Source organism: Pezoporus occidentalis, unplaced genomic scaffold (assembly GCF_034315485.1).
Source record: "Pezoporus occidentalis ecotype Australia unplaced genomic scaffold, CSIRO_AGI_Poc_V1 ctg1, whole genome shotgun sequence".
In the NCBI taxonomy this organism is placed as follows: Eukaryota; Metazoa; Chordata; class Aves; order Psittaciformes; family Psittacidae; genus Pezoporus; species Pezoporus occidentalis.
Window position 1 is genome coordinate 4,208,090 of NW_026912778.1, and position 23,045 is coordinate 4,231,134.

Genomic DNA, 23,045 nt, shown 5'->3' on the forward strand with positions numbered 1-23,045 from the left:
CTGCAAAGTGATTGATATATTATTGGAGTTAAAATAATGCATAGCGTGAACATTTAAGCTTTTCATTTTTTTCCGTACTTGCTCATTTTTCTCCAAAATCTCATCTGTTTGTGTACTTTTTATAAACTATCCATTTCATGTAGTAAAAAAAAAAAATCTCATCTACAAGGAAGGTATTCTCATATTCCTATACCAATGCTAAAATTACTTAAGGTGACAGTGCATTCCCATGAACAGTATTTGTAACATTCTGGAAAACACATCACCTTCCCAGCAATGACATAAAATACTGAAATGGTGCAATTCCCCTCAGGAGAAAAAACCAAACAAAACCCACAAACCAAACCAATAATCAAAAAACAACCCAAAATCCAAACCACACCAACCAAAAGCCCTTTTCACACTTCCTTATATATTCATATAATGTTTCTGATCAAATATTCTTACTCTCGAAAAATCCCATAGTATCCTCTATTCATCTTCCTCCACATTAGTCTGACAGACAGCAAGAGAATGAATTAGTAACCATGTAACAGCAGCAAAGACCTGGTGAAATAATGTTTTAGCTTTCTCTCTGGATTTCCATTTCACATTTGTTATTTATCTCAGACAAATATATTTGCCATTCTTGGCTTTACAGGGTCAGCCCAACCTGTTTAAAAACCTCCAATTTCATTAAAACCAGCTTCACTTGTAAAAGTCTGTACTAAATCAAAGTGATTTCTTTCAGCTTGAAGTAGGTTTGGGTAGGGAGAAGAGGAGGGTTTTTTTGTTGTTTTTTTACTTGAATGAGCAAATATAATTCAGGAATTGTGCCACATGTCAGAGTGGTTACTCATACTTTCCTACAATGTTGTGATACCAAGGATGAGACACAGCAACATTCCCTGTACAGAGCAAGCACAAGGGGGGGAAAAAATGGTATGACATTATTTAAAGAAGACTACTTCACATCTGACTAAATTGCTACCAATTCTACTATCAGCACTTGCTTTATAACAAGAACAGGCTTCACACATAACACATTAAGAGACTTGTATATTACAAAGTTAGAAGAAGTTACCCTCAGACTTTCTAATACAGATTCCTCTCTGAAATCTTAACACATCTATGCTACTTCGAGGAGCATGTTAAAAAAAGATTCTGTATAAATACTCAAGCAGCAGTTGCACAGCCTTCTTTCTCTTTCTACTGCAAATACAAATATGTATGATTTTTCTGCTGTCTTTTATGATAAGGTATGTTTTCAGCTATTCTTGTGGATCTTTCCTGAATACTCTTTACCTCTCAATATTCTTCCTGAATTATAGGCATTCAAATGACACAGTACTGTGGGAACCGTTCCAGTAGAATAGCTACAGATACTACAACTGCTCTATACCTAATTCAAGATTGCAATGACCATATCTATATAGACAGTCCACAGAGGCTGCAAGATCATTCAAAGGACCTTGGGACATTACATTCCAAATGCATTCAGGATCTGGCCTACATCCTGTTCCATATTAATAATTTTATCCTTATGCTGTGTACTGACTGTAAGGCATGGAAGAATAGAAAGCACATTCACACGTATCTCTTAAACCACACTTTGTCATCTAGGGCTGGAGGCTGACTACTGCATCCTCCCACTATCTAGCAATCTTTAAGGTCATAGCCAACTCAATGCTGTCTGTAGCACTTTAAACACTGCTTAGACTATAACATGGTTATTATGCCGGTCCTGCGATTCCTCACATTCTCCACTGCAGAGGTGGAAGAGAGGGAAATAATGCACATATGCCTTCTCTTGAGTAGCACCTCTAAAACACCCAGGCATCACTACAAGACTGTATTAGTACAACTCCTCTTCATGGTATTACTATAGATTTTTACTAATGCTCCCAAATCCCTAACTCATCCCAATTATGTATTTGGCATTATCATTTAGGATCCAAATGTCACAGTTCACTTTTATTTCAATAGTTCTTCAACACTTTTAAATGTGGTGCTTTATCCCCGATAGTGCATGCTTCTTTCTTATCTTCACAATTTGATACACATACACCAAAATATATGTTAATATGTATGGAGATAAACATACATGGATGCACATATACTGCAAATCCACTCCACCTCTGTGGTCTTGAGTTCTTAGTGTACAGCTCATAATTTTTGCAATTATCAGCAGAACACACTATCTCTGTTTACACACCTTGCTTAAATGAAAAATCACTGATTTATAATGTGCAAAGCAAAAGCTGACTCTTCCTTTTCAGATCCCAGGTTTAGCTGACAAAACCATCACACTACAGAGAAAAAGAAAACAAAAAGTGCTGCTGATATTAATGGGCGCAGCTTGTAAAAGCTTTCCCTGTTTCCTTGACAGAAACTATAAAAAAAAAAAAATTCTTCAGTGGCCTTTTCCTGCCCCCCCTCCATAAAGAGAAAAGGAAGCATTTATTTCCATAATTGTTCAACTGGCAAACTGATCTGCCGCACTACTTATCTTTGAATGTTTTACTGGATTGATGTGGTTTCATATGTTTTATTGTTTTTAATTATATCAGCTTTAGTTTTAGCACTTCAACAGAAAAAGAGTATGGCACAATCTAACTTCTGGAAGTATCCTAAAATCAGCACTGAATTTAAATCAAACTTCTATTGCATTCACTATGGCTACTAATGTTCTTCTCTTTTTGCACCTTATTTATATCGATGATAGTTCCACCATCATCGTCTTTTCTCACATCAACTGAGACATGGGAAGAAAAACAGAGAATAATCAACTCTTCAGAGGGCAAAAATTACCTGAAATTGTTTTCTAACACCACATACAGCAGTCTATTTCAAGCTTACTACCATTTTCCTTTTTTTTTTTTTTTTATAATGGATATGTAACACAGAACTATTTTGAGCCAAAACTGTAAAATTCAAGGAGAGGCATAAGGAAGTATCTGCATCTCCAGATTGTATTTAGCAAATCCAAGATCCTCACTGCACCTGTGAGGAATGATAAGCCACTGTTACAAAAAATATATCCAGAGTACTCACGTTCAGGGGTCTGAGAATCCCTTAATTGCATAAGTGAATCAGGGCTCCTTCAGAGTCTCCGTAGCACAGAACCTTGCAGCCATTCATCTTAATAAATGTTCTTTGCTCTATATCACAGCTCTACAGTGAGCATTACCTGCCACCCTCTGACCCTCCCTCCCCACCACCCCCCTCCCAAAGCTTTAGCTTTCATTCTACACTAAACTACGTCAGTGTGACCTCCCATCACCTGATAGCTGAACTTCTTAAACCTGCCAGTTTTAATTTATTGTTCTCTACACCTCCAGAAGTACCATATCTGTTTTGCTTAAAAAGTTAAAATGTTTTTTACATTAATCTGATACATTATAGGGACTGTGTAATATAATTCTATCTGCTCTGAACACCTGTTTAAATCAAAAAACTTTGAAATTAGCTCATTCTAGTCTAAATCAAGAACAGTTCTGCTAAACAAGAAAATGACATAACAGATAGAACCAAGCCTCTTTATTTACTATCTACTCCCTTGTGCTAAGGAGCAATACAAGGGCATGTAGTGACAGGACAAGTGGGAATGACTTCAAACTGACAGAAGGGAGATCTAGAAACTTCTTCCCTATATCTAATCTAAAATTACAGCCAAAATGCATTACCTCCCTCAAATTATTTCAAAAGCATTGCAATATCATGCCTGTAGTTACAGATTCTAAGACAGAGCACATACTTGGAAAGAAAATTGTCTTACGCAATGGTGCTCAGGATTACAAGAAATCTTTATATGATATTTAAATTAATTAACTTGAACTCATTTTGCTGTTGTGATTACATTAACTCAGTTGTGACAAATGCTGTGATGTTTTTAGTTGATGTTTTTAATCAGGTGTTAGAAGAACACATGCGAGTCACAAACGATACAGCTCATGAGTTTTTAAGAGAATGCGACTTGTCTGTGTAGCAGTGCCTCAGAAAAGTAAGGTTCTGTATCCTAACACTAGTTTACAGCTATGGCATTTCTATGAAAATCAGAATTCCTTTAAGATCATCTAGCCAACTGTCAATTTATTGTACTGTTATCTTCCAAGTGCTCTTTAGATAGATGGAAGAGTGCATATCAGCACCACTTGTCTTGCACCCACAGAGAAGGGGGAGAAAAACCAAATAAAAAAAAGAGACAGGAAAGCTTTCAACTTTTTATCTTTTCCATTGGTATGATATCTTCTGAATTTATGAATGGTGTCTGATAACATCAGAAAACTGGGAGATAATACTGACAGGTTGATGTAGAGGTCTGCGAAGAAAAAAAAAATGCATAGCAATAAGTGTATAGTAAGATGACAGTCCAGCAAAAATGGGTAGTAAAAATATTCATAGAAAACCATCTGCTGCACTAAATTGTACTAAATAATTCTATTGATACTTTTTTATATTAAATAAAGGACACCCCAAACTCTGTATTTTCCTTTTTTTTAATTTTCTTTTGCTTACTATTGAAGACAGACTAAGTTTCTCATAGGTCAGGAGTGCTTCTCCTTAAATCTCAGCTAATTCATCTCAGCATCTGCCTATGCAATGAAATTCATACATACACATGGCAAACCCAAAAGAGTACCATTTCTCCTGCACATTCACTTTGTAATAGATCTGTACACTATGGTCACCCATATTGTCAAATATGCAGAAATTCCTTAAACAAAGATCAAAATCTGTGTTGCTCCTCACTGGAATCTAGAAATTAAACTCTTTTTTGAAACATAAAGTATTACTTGCACTGTTGCTTGAGGTGAGAAAATCAAATAGACTAAAAGTGTGAGGTTTTCTTGGCTGATAATTCATACATACAAATAAAATAGTTAAAGATGGAAATTTAACATAAAACAGAGATATCCATGATCAGGACATGGAGGAGAAATAAACTGACAGTAACACTAGTTTTACGAACTACTCTAATGTTGTTTCATATTACTCAGTCTAGCATGATAGTTCTCTTTTATCTAAGTTGGCATTATATTCCCTATGTGTCTTTTTATAAAAAAAAACCAACACCTTGATCCCACAGAATAATTTGGTAGTCAGAAAGCTAGATATAACTTGCTCTGTCATTAGGAAGCTCCGTAAGTTTCCTATTTTAATTTGATTTTTTTCTATTAATGTTCATAAGCATCCTCAGTCTAGCTTCTTCCTTCTTCTTTCTTCCTTCCTTAATTACTCTAATGTGAATTCCACAAAATGGTACCTACAGGATAATACATAACCTATCTCTTCACCATTCTAGCCCCCATAAAGCATCTCTTACCATGGCTTATTTTGGGTTTGCAGACATGACTGCATGAATGTTCAGCCATGCTAAGTAAAAGCTTCAAGTACTGTGAAACAGCAAAGTAATACATAAAAATGCAACCCTGCATTATTGTTGAAGAGACAGAACAGTGAAGAAAACTACATGAAAAATATCAAGAGAACAAATTCTAAGGAAACAATAACACGCTATGAAAGGTAAAAATAAGTATTTACATGATGGTAACACCAAGAGAAATGTGTTTCTGCTTTAAGCATTTGGTTTAAACTTTGACTTCATTCTGCATCATGAAGTTTGGAAAATCCCCTAAATATTTAATAATTAATTTAATTTGTTCAGAAAAACTGGAGGGGGAAAAAAAAAAAAAAGAAAAAAGAAAGATAATTCAGGCTTCAGCTTTTGCTAAGGCCTCCATCTTCATACAACTGGGGGTCTTGCTGAGGCCCCAGCTGCGTACCCCTGGTATTCTGCATATGAAAACACAACTTTTATCCTAATTTAGCTGCCTAATTTCATCTTCAAAGTCATGATTCTGCAAAATTATGAATTCATCACTCCAGCCTCAGAGCTGAACGTGTTTCCAAATACTTCGCTTTAAAAGATCAACCACAAATCCAGCTTTGAAGTTCGAAGATTGCAATGCAATAAATGACAAAAGGGCTGTGGGTCACATGGGGGAAGGTAAAAGTAATCTATTGAGAGATAAATGGAAAGAGGTATTTTCTGCTCCCCCTATGAGGCACAGAAAGCATTTAATAATTGGCTTGGGAAAGCAACTGTTTGCTTAACAGCATGATTTTTTTTTGCTTTTAGAAATCCCGAGAGCAGTCAATGCTACGTTTTCCAGTGCTATTTTTCTCATCAGCAATTCATAGTTTAGTGCAATATTTATTTTTATTGTGGTCTTTATACGTTCAAGCAAATATAAAATAACTGTCTTCTGGTATCTGAATATCTTTAGCAAGGAAGTGAATTGTGGTATCTAATTGGTCCAGTCTGCTGATCCATTACAGCACCTCCTTTTAGACAGCAGCTGTAGCAAAAGCTTGATAGGACAGTGACCACAGGCAGAAGTCACACCTCTATTGCCAAGAACAATTTTGCCACATCAGAAAAATTAGCTGTCTTAACTGTATGCTAGCTTAGAGAACGTTTTTAGCTCTTCACACACATCTAAATTTTCATTTTAACCACAATGCTGACCAAGAGCTCTGTGGCAGTAGGGTCACATCAAAATAAAACAGGTTTCTTCAATCTGCTACCTCATGTATGCCAGTATTTTCAGAAATATTTATGTGCCCGGATCTTGAGCTTATCAAGAAATGGAGCAATCCCTGAATCACAATAACATTACCTACTTGCTAACTTTTGACGTTCTCTGACAAGAAAAAATCCACCTAGGCATATTCCTCTGTGAAACACCTTTCCCAGAGGCAAGATTTCAAAGACTGAAATGGCTGTATTATACAGCAGTTTTTATACTTTGGTCTCTGCATTAAAATAATCTATGCTTCAGGCAGAAAGAGTAGGAATTAGAAAGCACAATGGATAAATGATGCTGCCATGCACAGCATAAAGGATTAAATCACATGAATTCTCAGTGAAAAAAATTAAATGTTGATTACTGCATATTCTCTAAGAAGATAACTTTGGATGGCTTGATCCTTACATGCCATTAGCTAGTTTAGTAGTAGATATATATTGAAGGTTTGTATTTGAAAGAAGTCTCCCTGAAGGGAATTGAATCAGATCATGCTGGAGTCATGGCTACAGTGAGTGAAGATTTCCTCAAGTATGACCTCTTCTTTTCCTCACCTAGAAGCTTTGTCTAGACAGAATTTTAGCATTTGTCTGAGACTTCCAGACACAGAATCTACAGTGCGACGCATTGTGTGGATTGTGTGCACATGTACAATAAACCCAAAGCATCTCCGAAACATCTGTACTGATACTGCCTGAACTAAGGCAGTGGCTCCCACAGATTCAGGAAGCTTTAAATCCAGACTTAACTGCATTGTGATTATAAGAATTTACTATTATTATTATTACTACTACTACTACTACAGAAGTTGCTTAAGTGTTTTAGGAAAAGTATAAGAGTTTTCTCACCACTGATAAGTGAACAAAACAACAGATATATTCTGATTCTATAAACACAAATTATGAAGCAAGAACGAACTTCACATAAAATGAAATGCATTATATTTATGCTAGACAGTAATAAAAGTACCTAATTATAATCTGACCCAAATTTTAAAACCTGTAAAAGAACCCCCTCGCATATACACATCCTGAAGTTTAATTCTTTTCCATTACCCAGTATTAAGGCATTTTAGCACTAAAAGACATGCACAAAAACCCAAACCCACAACCCACTAACACTTTCCAAATTAAGCAGTAATTAATTACAAATGTTTGCATCAGCTATTTTACAATTGATAATGTATTCTAATAAAGCACTCTGAAACCTGATACTGACAGCTAATTTTTCAAGCAGTACAAAAACAAATGGCAAGCTTTACTTCAGATAGATATTTGTAAGGAGGGGTAAGGAGGGGTTCCTGAATTCATTTTTCATATTTTTTTCTGATAAATTGATAGTCAAAGACTTTATTCTTATACTTTTCTATTATTTCAATGTTTACATTAGTCCACAATGAATTTTATTATTATAGACTACAATCACAACTTCATAGTTAAGGACAGAGAAATTATTTATAAGCACTATCTTCATCATTGTTCTTGCTTTTGTTGACAAAAAGGCAATCTTTTTAAGTAGTAGACTCTCATGAATACTGTGAGGAAAAAGTCCATTTTAAAATGATACAAAATCATAAAAGCTCACAAACAAATTTTTGTTAAAGGGAAGCACATTAAAATTCCCCAGGGTTTAGTCAAATGTTTTACACTCTTAACAGCAGTGCTTTCCTAGATCACACAACACATTTCCTAATTCTTTCTTATGTTTTTTAACAGAAGTGCCCTAATTTACTGCCTTTTAGGAGGTAGCAGAACCAAGGGTACCCTCAGCAAGGGCAGTAAAGCAGAAAGAAATACAACAAATCAACCTCCATTTTCCTGCAAAAGGATCCCAATCCTAGTTTATAATCTCATTGCAGAAGTGGAAAGTAGGACACTCATGATCACTGAAAAACTCATGATGCCAACTGAGTATCCAGTGCACCCTGTCACTCCTACAGGCCACTGAGAATTGAATAAGATTACTGGAAATACTAAAATATGAGTAGGTCTAGGACTTACTAACTTAAGTCCATCTGTGTTAGTCTAAAGTAGGAGTCCTTATTTTCCTTAAAACTAGGTGTATCATGGTCTTTGAATGGGAAAAGTATAGCGAAAATACCTGTTCTGCTAATAAACAGAATACAGAAGTTCTACTTGGGTTTCTTATTTCAAGTTTGCTTTGATCTCCTACAAAACATATATTACATACCAAGGGGAAAAAAAAAAATAATAAAAATTCTATTTCTACAGACACAGTTTGGGTTGGGGAGGAATGGGGTTAATTTTTTTTTGTTTTTGTAAGGACAGCAATTTCTGAGTTTTGAAGTTTGTCTGCAAAAAGTATAAATATTGTATGGGTAAGTTACAACCTTAAGAAATATTAATGCTGATATGGACAACATTGGTACTGCAATACACATTCTTGCAATCTAAATATGTATCTTCTGTCACTGTTAGCAGAAGTTACAGAGAGAGAATGAACACCATTAGAGGATTCTGTTTTCCTCTAGCTCTATATCCATAATTCCCACTAAAATGAATGGGAGAAACACACACCAAGGAAAAAGAGGCCTTTGCAACATATGTAAAACCTTTTTTCCTTCCCAATGAAATGAAACAACAGTAAAAAAAAATAAAAGCTTCACTTTTTTTCTTATAATAAATTAATTCATAGAGCATACAGATATCTCACAAATATTCGCGTTTTCACCTCTTTTTTAAGCACATAAAAGTCCAAATTATTTTCTCAACAAGTTCAATTAAGCTATGGCTAAGCAAATTTCCTTTTCAGTACTCTGCAGAGTGTAAGTATGGTCACAATGGCATAGTTACAGAATAACTGGACTAATCAAAGCTATATAATGTTAGTATTGTGAATGAAGTAGTGCTGCTCATTAGCTTATTACAAAAGAATTACTGTAAATTCAGCCTATGTGCAGCATCACTTCCTGTGCAAACAAACATAGATAATGCAACAAGCCTGAAACACTGCCAAGCTGGCATACTGGCAGCACAAATTATGCAGAGAACCAGAAAGCCTTCAGTAGATTCAATAGAGCTTGGAGCATAAGAATGATTAAGTGTTTCTGTGTACAACTACAAATCACAGTAATGAATCAGAGTAAAATTTCCAATAAGGGACTTAACTGCACCAGATGGCCTTCTTAAGCAGCATTATAGTGTGAAACGATGACATCCTAAATAGTGGTGTTTGCAACTTCCACACAATCTGCCCAGAGCAAATCCTTTGGTTTGCTACATTTTTTTTTTTTTAAGTCTTTATTTGACCTCGTAATAAAATGTTGCAGCACCTAAAAAGCTACAAAGCTATACTGCTCCTTCTCCTCTGCTTTTTTTCTTTTTTTTTCCGATCAAATGAGTGCAAGGCTGTTTCAGATTCTAATCAAATACAGCATCTTCCATATCAGTTCTAACAGTGCCTCTTTCAAAACTGCGTGGACCACTTAATGCAACTACATTCATTCTTTCTTTTTTAACAAAGAAGATTTGCAATTAACAGCTTTTGTTTCCTTTTTCTTTTTTTTTTCCCTAAATCAAAGACTTAGTGGTAGCAAGTCTAAATTGAAAACCCTCTTTCTTTAATTGTAAAGTGAGAGCAATAGTAAAATATCTCATATTTCAAAGTATAAGGTTCTGGAAATCTTGGATACACATGTCCATATGATATGAACAGAAAAAATACATATACCTGTGCACACGTGAATGTATGCATGTACGTGTGCATGTATGTGTGTGCACTTTTCTTATCAAATAGGCCTCTCATACTTAGACATGGATGCTTTTTATGCCTGGGAGCACAGTCTCAGCCATGCAGTACCACACCATGGATGCAGTTCAGGTTTGCTTTCGCAATGGAATCAGTGACACAGTTTTGCAGCACTTGAAATTTACTCTAGACTTCTGTCACATCATCTATAACAGGAAAAGGTTAACCCATCTCATGCTTCAGGACCCAACACTCACCATTTCAAAGCTGAGATGGAACATTTCCCTCATGTTATAATACTACAGTGAACATACCTAGGGACAAACTCCTCATAATCCAGTATTTAGACTAGTTTTCCACATTCTTTAAAAACACTGTAAAAGGGAAAGAGTCCAAGGCAAGAGAATGGACTAGATGACCAATGATTTGAACCAAATCAGCACTTGGAAATGTCATTTAACTCAAAAGCCTAAAGAAGTTATAGGAAGATTAAATGCTAGCACAAAAATCAAACCATGCAACTAACCTACCTTAGTAAATTAGATTGATTAAGTGATAAAACACTTTGCCATTCTGTGAGTGTATAGTAAACTGACACTCTTTGACATGCTCTAATAGTGAAATCATTGTAACTTCAGGTCTGCACCCACAATCAGTTTATTTATTTTTTTTACTACTCCACACAAGCTTAAGGACAGGGAACAACTCTCACTAAACCTAACTTCATTTCCTAGAACTCTGAAGGAACAGCAGAGGACACCTTTCAGCTAGATAGTACCTGCAACACACTTTCCTTTCACTACCTTAATACAGTGAATTCTGTATCATTAGGCCCTCTATATTGCTCACATCCGACCCAGCTTCACATTTCAAAGGGGTCCAGCCTGCACACTTCCCTGGACCATGCCTTCTGAAGCTCTAATAAAAAAAGAGCAATTACAACTTTTTGTTTCTTTGTCTTAGTTAAGTGCTTGTTATGACTCTCTATCCATTACTAATGAATTCTTGTCATTTACCTGGAAAATTACTATCTGTAACTGAAATGCTTTTACCATTAAGTCACCTATCCTACCTTCACCTTTAAGAAAATGGGTTATTTTTAATATTTTTTTTTAAATATAATTATTAAAAATTAATATATGTTATAATAAAATATCAGAATCTTTTGCTTAGCTAATATTTATTGGAAATTAGTTACTCATAAAGAAGATCCAAAAAGCTGCATACCTCTATGATAAGACAATTCTGTTCCTCTTGTGAACACCTTCCCTAAGTTGTCAAAATGACATAGGTATAGACTGCAACCATAAAGAAAAAAGAGCAGTGCAAAAACAAGACAAAGAAGGGACTGTAATCCACAAAAGAGAAAATGAATCATAAGCTGTGTTACAAAAGGAATGATCCCTTATTTCTAAATAAATCTCTAGAGATTTCCTATAACTAGCATGTGAAATAAAATTGAATTAGGAAGCCATTGTAATTGTAATCTGAAACATAAGAATAAATGATTGGAGAGTGTGAGAAATTCAATAGGAAGTTTGAGGTCCTTACACAAATAATAGCTGTTGGTCTTCAAACATTCTATTCCATCTTAACATGCTATGAAAATAACACAGCAGAGAGAAAAGCACAATATATTTCTCCCACAGTGGAGAAATGTTGTGTTGATTTGCACATTTCACATAAGAAAAAAAAAACAACAAAACAACAAACAAACATAAAAAGCACAGCAAGACCTTCCTAATGGGTACAGGGGACATTACGTATGGTGGGAGATTCATAAAAGAGACAGATTTACATTTACCTAGGAAAACTGCACACGCATTTAACGCATTGAATAACTTAATGCATCCAAGCATTGATTGATTTGATGTATCCAATCAATTTTACACAGTACATTTTTTTTTCTCAGGGAAAAAGAGACTGTTTTATTAGATTCCACTAGGATCAATAAGTACAATGTTAGTCCCTAGGTTATAATATATCAGACACTCAGATTTACTTGGGACATGTTTTTTGCCCCAAATCTGTCTTGCAATTTCCTCATTTTCAGAGCTTATACACGAAACACATTTCTAAATGTTATCGAGCAAGTCACCATTTCAACAGTTTCTTGCAGTAAGCAGTTGAGTCTTGGAATGGACTTCATAATAACTGGATCTCAGATGAATTTATCTCATTTGTAAATTTTCTCCTGCAGCTGGTCTGAGATAAAAGCGAGGAGAAACATTTGAAGCCAACAGATGCTTTCCCCCCTCTGCCTCTCTTTCTTTCACCTTCAATGCATGTTTGTCTTGACAAACACGCAGACCGAAAAAAAAATAAAAATTCCAGTAGAAGCAAACCAACTGAAAGCACAGCTATTATCCCATGTTTACTGTTATGCTCACATTAAAATTCTCTGCCACTCTGCGGGGTGGCAACTCTGCTCTGTTTTTTCAAGTTTTCTAGAATCCTGCTCTTCACTTGCAGCTAACCTGCTTGCTTAGAACTTCACCTATACACTACTTAGTTTACTACAGCAGCCTACAATTCACAGAATTTTATTCTTCAAGCAAATTACATGATGTGTCACTTCAAATTATAATTGCCTGTTCCAAATCTAAGATTATACTAACAGACTATTTATCAGGACTTATCACGCAAACCTACAATAGACTGCTGCTGGAGTAACTCCTCCACTTTTACGAGCCTAGTTAGCTACCAGCTTTCTATGGCTTTAATGAGTTCCTATGTGTCATGGTGTCACCTCAAATTCTTTCTTTGTTCAAAGTGGCAACCACAAGTCAGTGAAGATTTAAGGGTTTAACTTTACCGCCTGCTGCTCTGCACATGCGAAGCGCACATATTCTACTGCAAGTATTCAGAAATATCCATTGCCACCTACAGCCCTTCTCCTTTGACTCACCCTTTTCACTTCCTGTCCAATTCTCTTCTAGCTGAGCATTCACTTAACTTTTTTTCCTCTTCCCCAAGATCAGAGGGGTGAACTCATAGTTCCCACAGATTCTCAGTACAAGAGATTCAAGTATTTGAATCTCCTGAAAGTGGAGTGATCGAAAACTAAAACGAGTAGACAGATTTCTATTAGCATGGTGAACATCCTGTTTGTCACCATAACATTCACATCACTGCATCACAGTATTGGCAATTTTGTATTCTGATATTCTTCGATTTGTATTTGTATCTGAATGAAGTATACTCCAAAAGCATTTCATTACTGTGTGTACACTTTATAGGTTTCTTTTTTCTCCATAAAGCCTACCACTTAACCAATAAAGATAATTGGAAAGCACAAAGGGATGGTAAACAACCAAGCAAAAGTTAGCATCAACCTCCAGAGTTTCAAAGAATCAATGAAGAATTCTATTTTATGCCAGACTTTGAATTATTTATCATGCATTCTACTGCAGACAGCTACTCTCCACAGCAATCCACATGGAAGTACTTTGATAAGTAATATTAATGCATCTACTGCATGTATTTCTTCTTTCTTTCCTAAGACACAGATAAGAGCATAGCACACACAACACGGCTTCCAACACAGTTATAGCTAGCAGAGAATCAAATGCAACTACCTGCTACCTAAAAAAAATCTGGCACTTCTAACCATGCCCCCACACTTTCTAAAGCTCTAGTACTCCAAACTAATCTCATGACCAATAATCTACAACATTTATATCTACTGTTCAGTCTTTCCAGGAAGCTCTTGCATCAGGATGCTGTAAGCACTGCAGAAGCATGCTAGAAGAGGACTGGCCATCCTGGCAGTCTCCCAGAAAAGGAAATGAGCCTTGTGTGCAGTATCTCAGGACTGAGGGGAAACCATGATCTCTGCTGCCATGGAAACTGAAACCACACAAACATGCTGCAGGAAGAGCACAGAGCTAAGATCCCTGTGAACTAACACAAGTTTTAATACCTAGGAAAGTACATGCAGAATCATGTCATCAATAGTGTTCTGTCACATTAACTAATCCTATTGAGAACATGTCATATCACATCACTAACAGCTTTAGAGATAGCTGGGACAGCCACCGATTGCATGCTTCATTCTGTGGTACTGAGGTACCCTCAGCAATCCATACAAGGCTACAACAGTTTGGAAATTGCACGTACAGACACAAAAAAGTCTAAGAACACCCTGGACAGCATGGACAGAATAATGGAATGTCCACACCTAAGAGTTTTTTCTCTAAATGTTTTTTCTAAAAAAAAAAAACAAAAACAAAAACTATAAACAAAAAAAAAACAAAACACACACCACTAAAGTGATTCTCCATTTGATACAATTATCAGCCTTCATTGATAAGTAACTCTCTATGTTATTACTTTAAAGAGTGACAGGTTTTATATACAGAAATTTATGAACAAGGTAATAGGGCTGCTTGCAAATGCTGCTTCTAATAACAGAGGATTTAACTGTAAATCTGAGAATTTCAACTTGATGACACTACAGAATAATCTGTTCAGCTAAGGAAGAAGTTCTTTACTGTGAGGGTGGTGAGGCACTGGAATGGGTTGCCCAAGGAAGTTGTGAATGCTCCATCCCTGGCGGTGTTCAAGGCCGGGTTGGACAGAGCCTTGGGTGACGTGGTTTAGTGTCAGCTGTCCCTGCCCATGGCAGGGGGGTTGGAACTGGATGATCTTAAGGTCCTTTCCAATCCTAACTATTCTATGATTCTATAACTGTATTTCATGGTTTTTTCCATAGCATAGCCCAAAGGTGCCCATAACCTTTTACTTATCTTGGAGGAATACAGCATCTCCTCTTTCCTGTCTCTTCAGGATAATTTTGCCACCGTATCACTTCACATGCTTAAAATTACTTTTCCTCTGCAAGAGTCTTGGGGAATAATCTCTGCAACATCCATGGATGGATCTATACAGCAAACATGCCCAAAGGGAAATCTATGGGCAAGTTCTTTATTAACAGTTTGAAGAGTTCCCAGTAACACGTGAAAAGGTCTCACTTTATTTTTTCCAGAAGATATCCCCAACTGCCTTTCTTCAATAAAAAGAATAAAAATTATCCAGGCATTAAAGAATACCACATGCACACAGACACAGATGAAGCAGAAAGGGAAAATTACTGGGATTAAGCTTTCTAGAGATTTATTCCCAGCAGATTGAATACACATGACTGATGTGTTAGAAATGGATACAGGTAGATAACCTGACAGTTGATAACATAGCCTTTCTCATTTAATTTTTACCAAGACATAAATGAGTGGACTTGTCCTTTGGGAACTTGGAAAAACAGATGGCTCTGGTGAAAATCAATATGCAAATTGTAGGTATGAGTAAAGGAACAAAATCTTGGACTAAAAAAAATAATAGCGGTAAAGGCACCAGCAGACACACCTGCTTGTGAATATGCAAATCATACTCTTACCCAATCATACTACAGAAAGGGCAGAGACTACACGAAGAAAACGTCTTTAGAAAGAAAGCACAAAGCAACTGATTGCTCTTTGAACCTGATCATATAGGGGAACAGGGAGATGTAAGGTTGGAAAACATCTGTCCTGGCTCAGGACAGTTATTGCTTCACCTGGCTTACAAGACCAGACTTGCAGTACTTATTAAAATCACAAAGTTGCTGTGATGCCAAAGTTTCCCATTATGAGACTGCATTATACCCAGACAAGCTTTGCCTCTTTAAATATTACCTTTCTAAAACTGTGCCAGGACTGTGGGAGGAACAGTACAGATATGAAGACAAATGTCAATACATTTATTAGTTTAACCACTGTATGCAGCTTCACCTAGTCTAAAAAAGTTTTCAGTCCTTACATGTATACTTAACTTGGAGATGTCATTTTTTCACTGTTTTCAATGGATGTATGTGATACCTCTCAGAAATTGTGTAGTCTGTTCACAGCTGACGTATTCCCCTGATAGTTCACATATGGTTGACGCTAGACTACCTCACTATATCTGCTAATAATTCTTGCACCTTATGCAGTACTCTATCAAACCAAATTGTCTAGGTCTACATGGAGACTGTTTGACATAAACAGTTTAGCTCTTCAAATAATGTAGAGCTTTTTTGCTAATTAATTGCAACTGCAGATCAATAACAGTTTAAACCTTTCCTTTCACTTTGTACCATCTTGACTGTTTGAAAAGCTACAGATGAGTGTATTTAACACAACTACACACTCAGAAGAACGTTCCTTATATTATTCATAAAACTGCTGGCTGTCTAAAAAGCTTGAAATGATCCTCTTACATCAGACAAGAAAGTCTTTTATTTTACCTAGTTCTTTTCAGCCCCTACTTAGTTAAGCACTTTAACACACACTTATTTCAATCAAGTTATTGAAGTTTAGCCTTTCTGAAGTGCAAAAAAATGAACAACCTCACGTTAAAACTGCAACTTGACCCCATCTCCTCAACAAACAACAATCTCATGACTCAACTAAGCATACGATTCAGGTCCCTACATACAAAACTTTCTGCCTCAGATAAGCCACAGAAATACATTGATATTTTGCTACTGTAAGACCTACATAAACAGAGCATCTGGAACCGTTATTAAAAAAAAAAATTAAAAAATCTGCATTTGGATTCTGGAATAACTTTATCATGTATTTGTTCCACATATTGAACCAGTCCGGAATGCAAAGAATGGACAATCTGCTCAAATTCATAGAAGAGAAAGAAACAAGAAAGGAAAACCAAAAACCTACAAAACCCCAACATGCAAAAAAACAATTTATACTGCAACAGGCTGTTACCTACACTTTAACAGGCAGTTTTGAGTTCTCTAGCTTAATATAAGTGATGAAGTCAAAGTACTATATAGCAGCAGAACATTATCATAATCATTATATTCATTTGGCAATGACACAGTAGGCATTCCCGTAAATGCATTTGTATCAGCAACTTATGAGGTTTAAATATGTACACCCTCTTGTTTACCAGCCTATCAAAAAAAAAATCAAATATTGAACATTCTAATCAAATCATGCATACATAATTACTTCTAAAATCCACTCTTACTCTGTTCATATGTTGTTTAATAACCAAACTAATTATAGTGTGTTTATGGTTTATAGTCAAGTCATGAATGCTATAAAAAGTCTATAGGATTAACTTTTAAAGTATTTACCTGTGCGTAAGCCTTCGGTGACTAATGCAAACAGCAGTTTGTTGATCCTGTGCAACACAGACCTTATGGCGACTACATTTCATCTTTAAACATGGATCTTTAGCCGGATCTAAAGCTAAAAATAATTTTAGAAAATTGTTAACATTTATCTAGAAACATGCAATTAAGAAAAGAAACCCACCACACATAAAACCCACCACATATGTGGAAGGGTCTTGGCCTGCTGCTTGTACAACAGGCCAGACTGAAAGGCTGTGATTGTCACCAGTATAAAATGCAGCACACTCGGAGACAATGCAAAATGAAGCAGTGCAAAATTCCTTACCCTATCCACTCCCTCCTGATCAGCATTTGTAACAAAGGCAGTCAAAGGCTGCTGGTTTTTACTGTAGCTGAAAAGACTTTTTAATATTAGAATTTGCTTAGGACTTATGGGAAGTTTGCATAACCATTATCACAGACTCATAGAATTGATAGGGTTCAAAGAGATCTCTGAAGATTATTTTGTCCAAGACCCCTGCCAAGGCAGGAACCCCCTGCCATTATGTCATTCAGAGTACCAAATTTCCAAAGAAAACAATCTTGAACTGGATTCTGTTGCTTACAGTTCTCCATTTCAGTCATCTCCTTTCTAAACAAAATTAAGTTTGTGATTTTTATAGTTCAAAGGCCACTGCATTTCTGAAACCGCAATAAAACCGTAAGCCATAAAGTAATGCAAAACAAGTCAGAAAGGCAAATGACATTTGATCAGGAGTTTGGAACATTTGTTCATTCAAATGTTGGCTGCCACATTTTTAAAAGCTGTAAGCTAGGATACGAATAAGATTAAATAAATGTAACTATAGCTATAACTATAAAAAGAAATATATATAAAATGTACTTCCACTCCATCCATTTCTTGTTGTTCTTACTATGAAACAGTAACATCTACTGAGTACACTGAACAGTAATGCTTCAGTAACTCATAAAGGGCAATGGGCTGGTCCATAAGCAATTTAACCCAACCTAGAAAAGAGGAAAAGCATCCATCTGCCAAATTCTTCATTTTTTTGCTAAGAAAGTAGCCACCACACCTACTTAAAACAATTTCCACTTTCTCATTGTAATCCCCGAATACCAGTATTTCTACCTTGAAAGAAGTTTCCCTTTCTTACTAATACACAATTAGGCTCTTCCGACTCAACATTAAGTGCCGAACAATGACATTGACTGAGTTTATTGAGCAATTATAACTGAGACAAGATTTAAGTAAAAGAAAAGTAAACTAAAATATGTAGGTCCATGGTCTGTATAAGTCCATCCTTAAATACTAATTCTACCTGCAATATTCTAAGTCTCTTATTTCTGCTTTTTGGGTTTGTTTTTTTTTGTAGCTGCTCCTTAAGTCTAATCCACAGTCATCTTTGAGCTACACTTCAAACCACAAATACTGATTTCTGGCTGTAATAACCCTGTTCATTACTTACCAGTAAATTTGTATAGCATACTTCCTGAGTAACCATGTCTACATGACAATACAGAAAAGTTTCTGTAAATTTATGCTTTCAAAAGAAACAATCGACTTCTCCCTTCTCTGGTATCCATGATGTCTTCTTGGGATTCCAAACTCAATTCTTCTACTTAAGTTTAATGCCACCCACTCCATACGCAGACTAGCCGCTCCCCCCTCACCCCCCCCCAAAAAAAACAAAAAACAAGGAAAAAAAAAAAAACAAACACAAAAACATACTAGTAAGTTTAACACCAAAGCCTTGCTTAAAATCACTACTGAAAATGCTAAATCACAAACTCATGCAAGAAAGCTATGAACAACTAGAATGTATTTTTCTGTGTTCATCTTCACTTTAGCATATTACTGTCCAGTCTAGACTGGTATTTCAGAAATGCTGTTTTCTACATTTGCTTATAAAATATGTATTTGTGTACATATTTTCTGAAAGTAAAGTCATGTTTCCTCTGTTCTTCATGATCAAAAGTAAACCTTTAACCACACCTCTACTTGAACTGACAGATGGTATTAACATAAAGCTGACTAACCACGTACCCAGGAAACAAAAAACAGGATCATTAGTTGCAGTTTTGACACATGACTTTGTGGTGTGAAGTACAATTAAATATAGTCTAAGCAGTGACTCTGACAGTATTATTTCCTTCTCAACAATATATTCAGCTGGGCAAAACATAACATCATACCAACAAAGCAGTAGAGTTATTGAATCATTAATATAATAATAATTCAATGAAGACAGAAAAGAAATATTTTGTTAGTTGCAGCATAAGACATATACAAAGATGTAATCCTCTTCCAGGTATTTTTATTTCTACAACAAAACAGTCATAAAAACACAATGAGTCATCCAAAATAAGTCTGATTATAACAACTCTAAACAACTAGGAAGCAAATCCAGCAAAATATGACTGAACTAGGATAACAGATTTGGAGTAAAAATTAACAACATTATATTCAGTATCCTTCTCCAATATACTTTAGATTTTCGATTCCATGTCGAATACTTTCTCTTCTTAAAGTCACTTAATGAACTGGTCCAAGTCCCTCTTCCCAGAATGTTCTCTAATGGAGACACTAAGATAGCAATACTGGAATATGATACAAGCATATCTTTAACTGCTCTGCAAAACTGAATAGGTTAATGGAATAAAAATACATGAGAGGAGAAATCTGAAATAACATAAGGATGCCGAGTTCAGGAGTGAATGGAACAGATCATGTAACTTCCCATTCCCACTGAAATGGGTATTTCTTATCCCAAGTTCTTGGGACTCTGAAGGTGCTTTTAGACAATTAAAAAAAAATCTAGCAAGCCATAACATATTTTAGACAGTGTTACACAACTTTATAACCATGAGATGGTACTGTCACTCTTCACCTTTTTGCCAGGAAAAACATCTAGTTTACTGCTGGAATCAGAATGACGATCCCTAGAAAAGAGTTAAGATTCCATTTAAAACAAAATTTAAAAATATATATTTCAGTGGAACTCCACGAGATTTAACTAGCAAATCAAATTAGAAACTGGCTTTGAATGCATGATGACACAAAGAAGCGCTGGATTTTGATAGCACTATCAGAAAGATAGGAAGAAAAAGAAATCAAGAATTGCATTGAATGCTGATGCTCCATTAGGTTCCTTATGTATTTAACAGGCTTTCTCACCAAAGATTATTCTAAACCAGATTGTTTGGAATTCTGTGTTAAAAAATACATTTTGGTATAGCACCCATTCACAAACTGCGCCTTTTAAATGAAAGGTAGTGGTAAAGCTCTATTGCTAGAAATCAGTTGTGCAAGGCAGGAGTACCTGCAAGGAAACCACTTCCTGGCCCTATTGTTGATATCAGACTCAGCTGTCCGATATCAACATTTCTGTCCATTTTACTCCTCTAAGAATGCTCTTCACAGAAAATTTAATATCTTACAAAAATTACTTATAAATGTGGCTAACTGATAACATTCTGTGCACACACAGAGTGTTCGTTTCACTTGCTACAAAACAGAGAAGTTGAGGTGGTTCAATGCTCATGGTCTTGCCATTAACTCACATTATCACTCAGTGACCTGCTGGACTTCTTCTCTGTCAGCTACAGAAGTCTTTATATGTCACCTTAAATGTGATATATGGCTTCTATTTTTCCAATACATTTTTGTAAAAATTTCTTCATTCCCAGTTTTAGTGATGCAGAAGTCACAGGAGAATGTATGGGTCTGGACACATTTTTTGATAAGTTGCCATATCTTGTAAGAGCAAGGAAGAGACCAAACAGATACATAATTTTGGAACGTGAAAATATCAGCTACCTGCGGGGTCAATTCTGCCCAGACTGACACTATAGCTTAGCAAAAAGATAAAATACAGACAGAAATGTTGCTAGGAACTTTGAAAAGCAGTGCAGGTCTTTCTCTTCATTCTTTCAGTATCACATGCTGTAGTCAACCCTATGCTGTGAAGTACACAGGATCCAAATTGTATTAATCTATTTTGCACAATATCACATTTTTTAATTTGCTTTTTAAAATTGGTGAACTTATGAATTGTATTAGTGATTTTCCCAACTTTGAAAGGACTAAAAAAATTAGATATTTATGAAAGCATGGAAATGGCTTGCCTTTTTTTAAAGCCTGTTTTACTTCATACTTGGAACAGACAAATGGAAAATTTTAATTGAAAATGAAGACAAAACCACAAGAAAAGCATCTTCTAAAACCGTACTCCAAAGTTTTTCATGCTGGGGAAGAACTGGACTTCTCTTACAATACAGCGACATATCCCACTATATATATCCAGTCTCTACATGGTGTCATAAATATCTTAAACTACTATGAAAATGCATAAATTTATACTTGGGAAAGTACTATTGATTTCATCTAAGCATTTAACTCAGTTAACTCTGGACATACATGGCATTGAGCCTTTAATTCCTCACTGCATCCTTTAGAAACCCCTGACAAAACACGTCTGCTTTACCTGAGCTCACTCAGACTTGCAATGACAACAACACATATTCCTTTCCATTTCTGTTAAAATATGCCACTATGAAACAGCACAACGTTCACACCAAAAACATCACGTGTCATAATCCCAACGTGCAGCCATTTATGTATCCCTCAGAGCTACTTCCCTCAGTATAAAACAGACATCAATCTGAGTTTTCATCTGATTCACATCTATTAAAATATATCATAATTATGAAGGCTAGAGGCCTTTTTTTTCCATAAATGAAGTGAAAATGTAGATTGTACAGCATAATTCATTAAAAATAGGTGATTGTTTCCACTATAGTGGGGAGACCCTAGACATAAGTAACATGTATTTAAGGCTTGCCAGAAATCAGTTCTTTATTAGCAGCTATAATGTATCAGCCGACTTCGTAGAAAGTCAGATACAACCAGCTTCTAAAGATGCAAATATGATCTTAGCTTCATTAACTTGGTAATAGTCAGCTTTATTTAGCTCCTGATATTCAGGAAAGTGTGCTTGCTACAGGTTATTTGCCTATATGCCTGCTTTACATTTGTTCATATATTTGCCTAAAATATTATCAAATGTTGTGTTAATTAAATTTTAACAAGCATAAAAAATAGCATTGTCATGACAAGTATTACTAAAGTATAAAATACTATCATCTATTATTTCTCTAAGAACTTGTAAATGAAAAGCCATTTGTTCTGCTGAAAATACATGGAACAGCGTTAAGATCATCTGGTGACTTTATAGATGGATATAGACTTATTTTAACATGCTAAAAAAGCAATTAATATTTAAAAAAAAAATTTGATTACTACTAATGGATCTATTTATCTATAATTCAAATTTGGATAAGTAACTCAGCAAAGCTTTCTATTATCTCTTTTTTATGTTAATTTACAGCTAGCACTCCAAGAAACTGACATTAGCCAGCACATATTTTTTATTATTTTTATTTGGAATACAATAGAAAATCAAGATTAGCAAGACACAGCATAGGAATCCTCTTAACACGAGCTCTGTGGCAGAATCCACAGTAACTATTATTTTACAATCTGCTGAGCGCATTCTGCCATGTTCCTAATATTCCATTCCCAATAAAATTAAAGGGGAAAAAGCTTAAGGACAAAATTTTCAGACTTAGATTCTATTTCCTGCCTCCAA

The 23,045-nt window shown here is 35.5% G+C and overlaps 1 protein-coding gene across 5 annotated transcripts in view; it reads right to left on the reverse strand.

Moving 5' to 3' along the window:
- Nucleotides 1–23,045, reverse strand: part of SPOCK3 (SPARC (osteonectin), cwcv and kazal like domains proteoglycan 3) — a 186,896-nt gene that overhangs the window by 80,393 nt on the left and 83,458 nt on the right. For all 5 annotated transcript variants that reach the window (XM_062615424.1, XM_062615348.1, XM_062615178.1 and 2 more), the window contains exon 4: nt 17,395–17,509. In XM_062615424.1, coding sequence (XP_062471408.1) covers nt 17,395–17,509 — 115 coding nt within the window. The remainder of the gene's footprint in view (nt 1–17,394; nt 17,510–23,045) is intronic.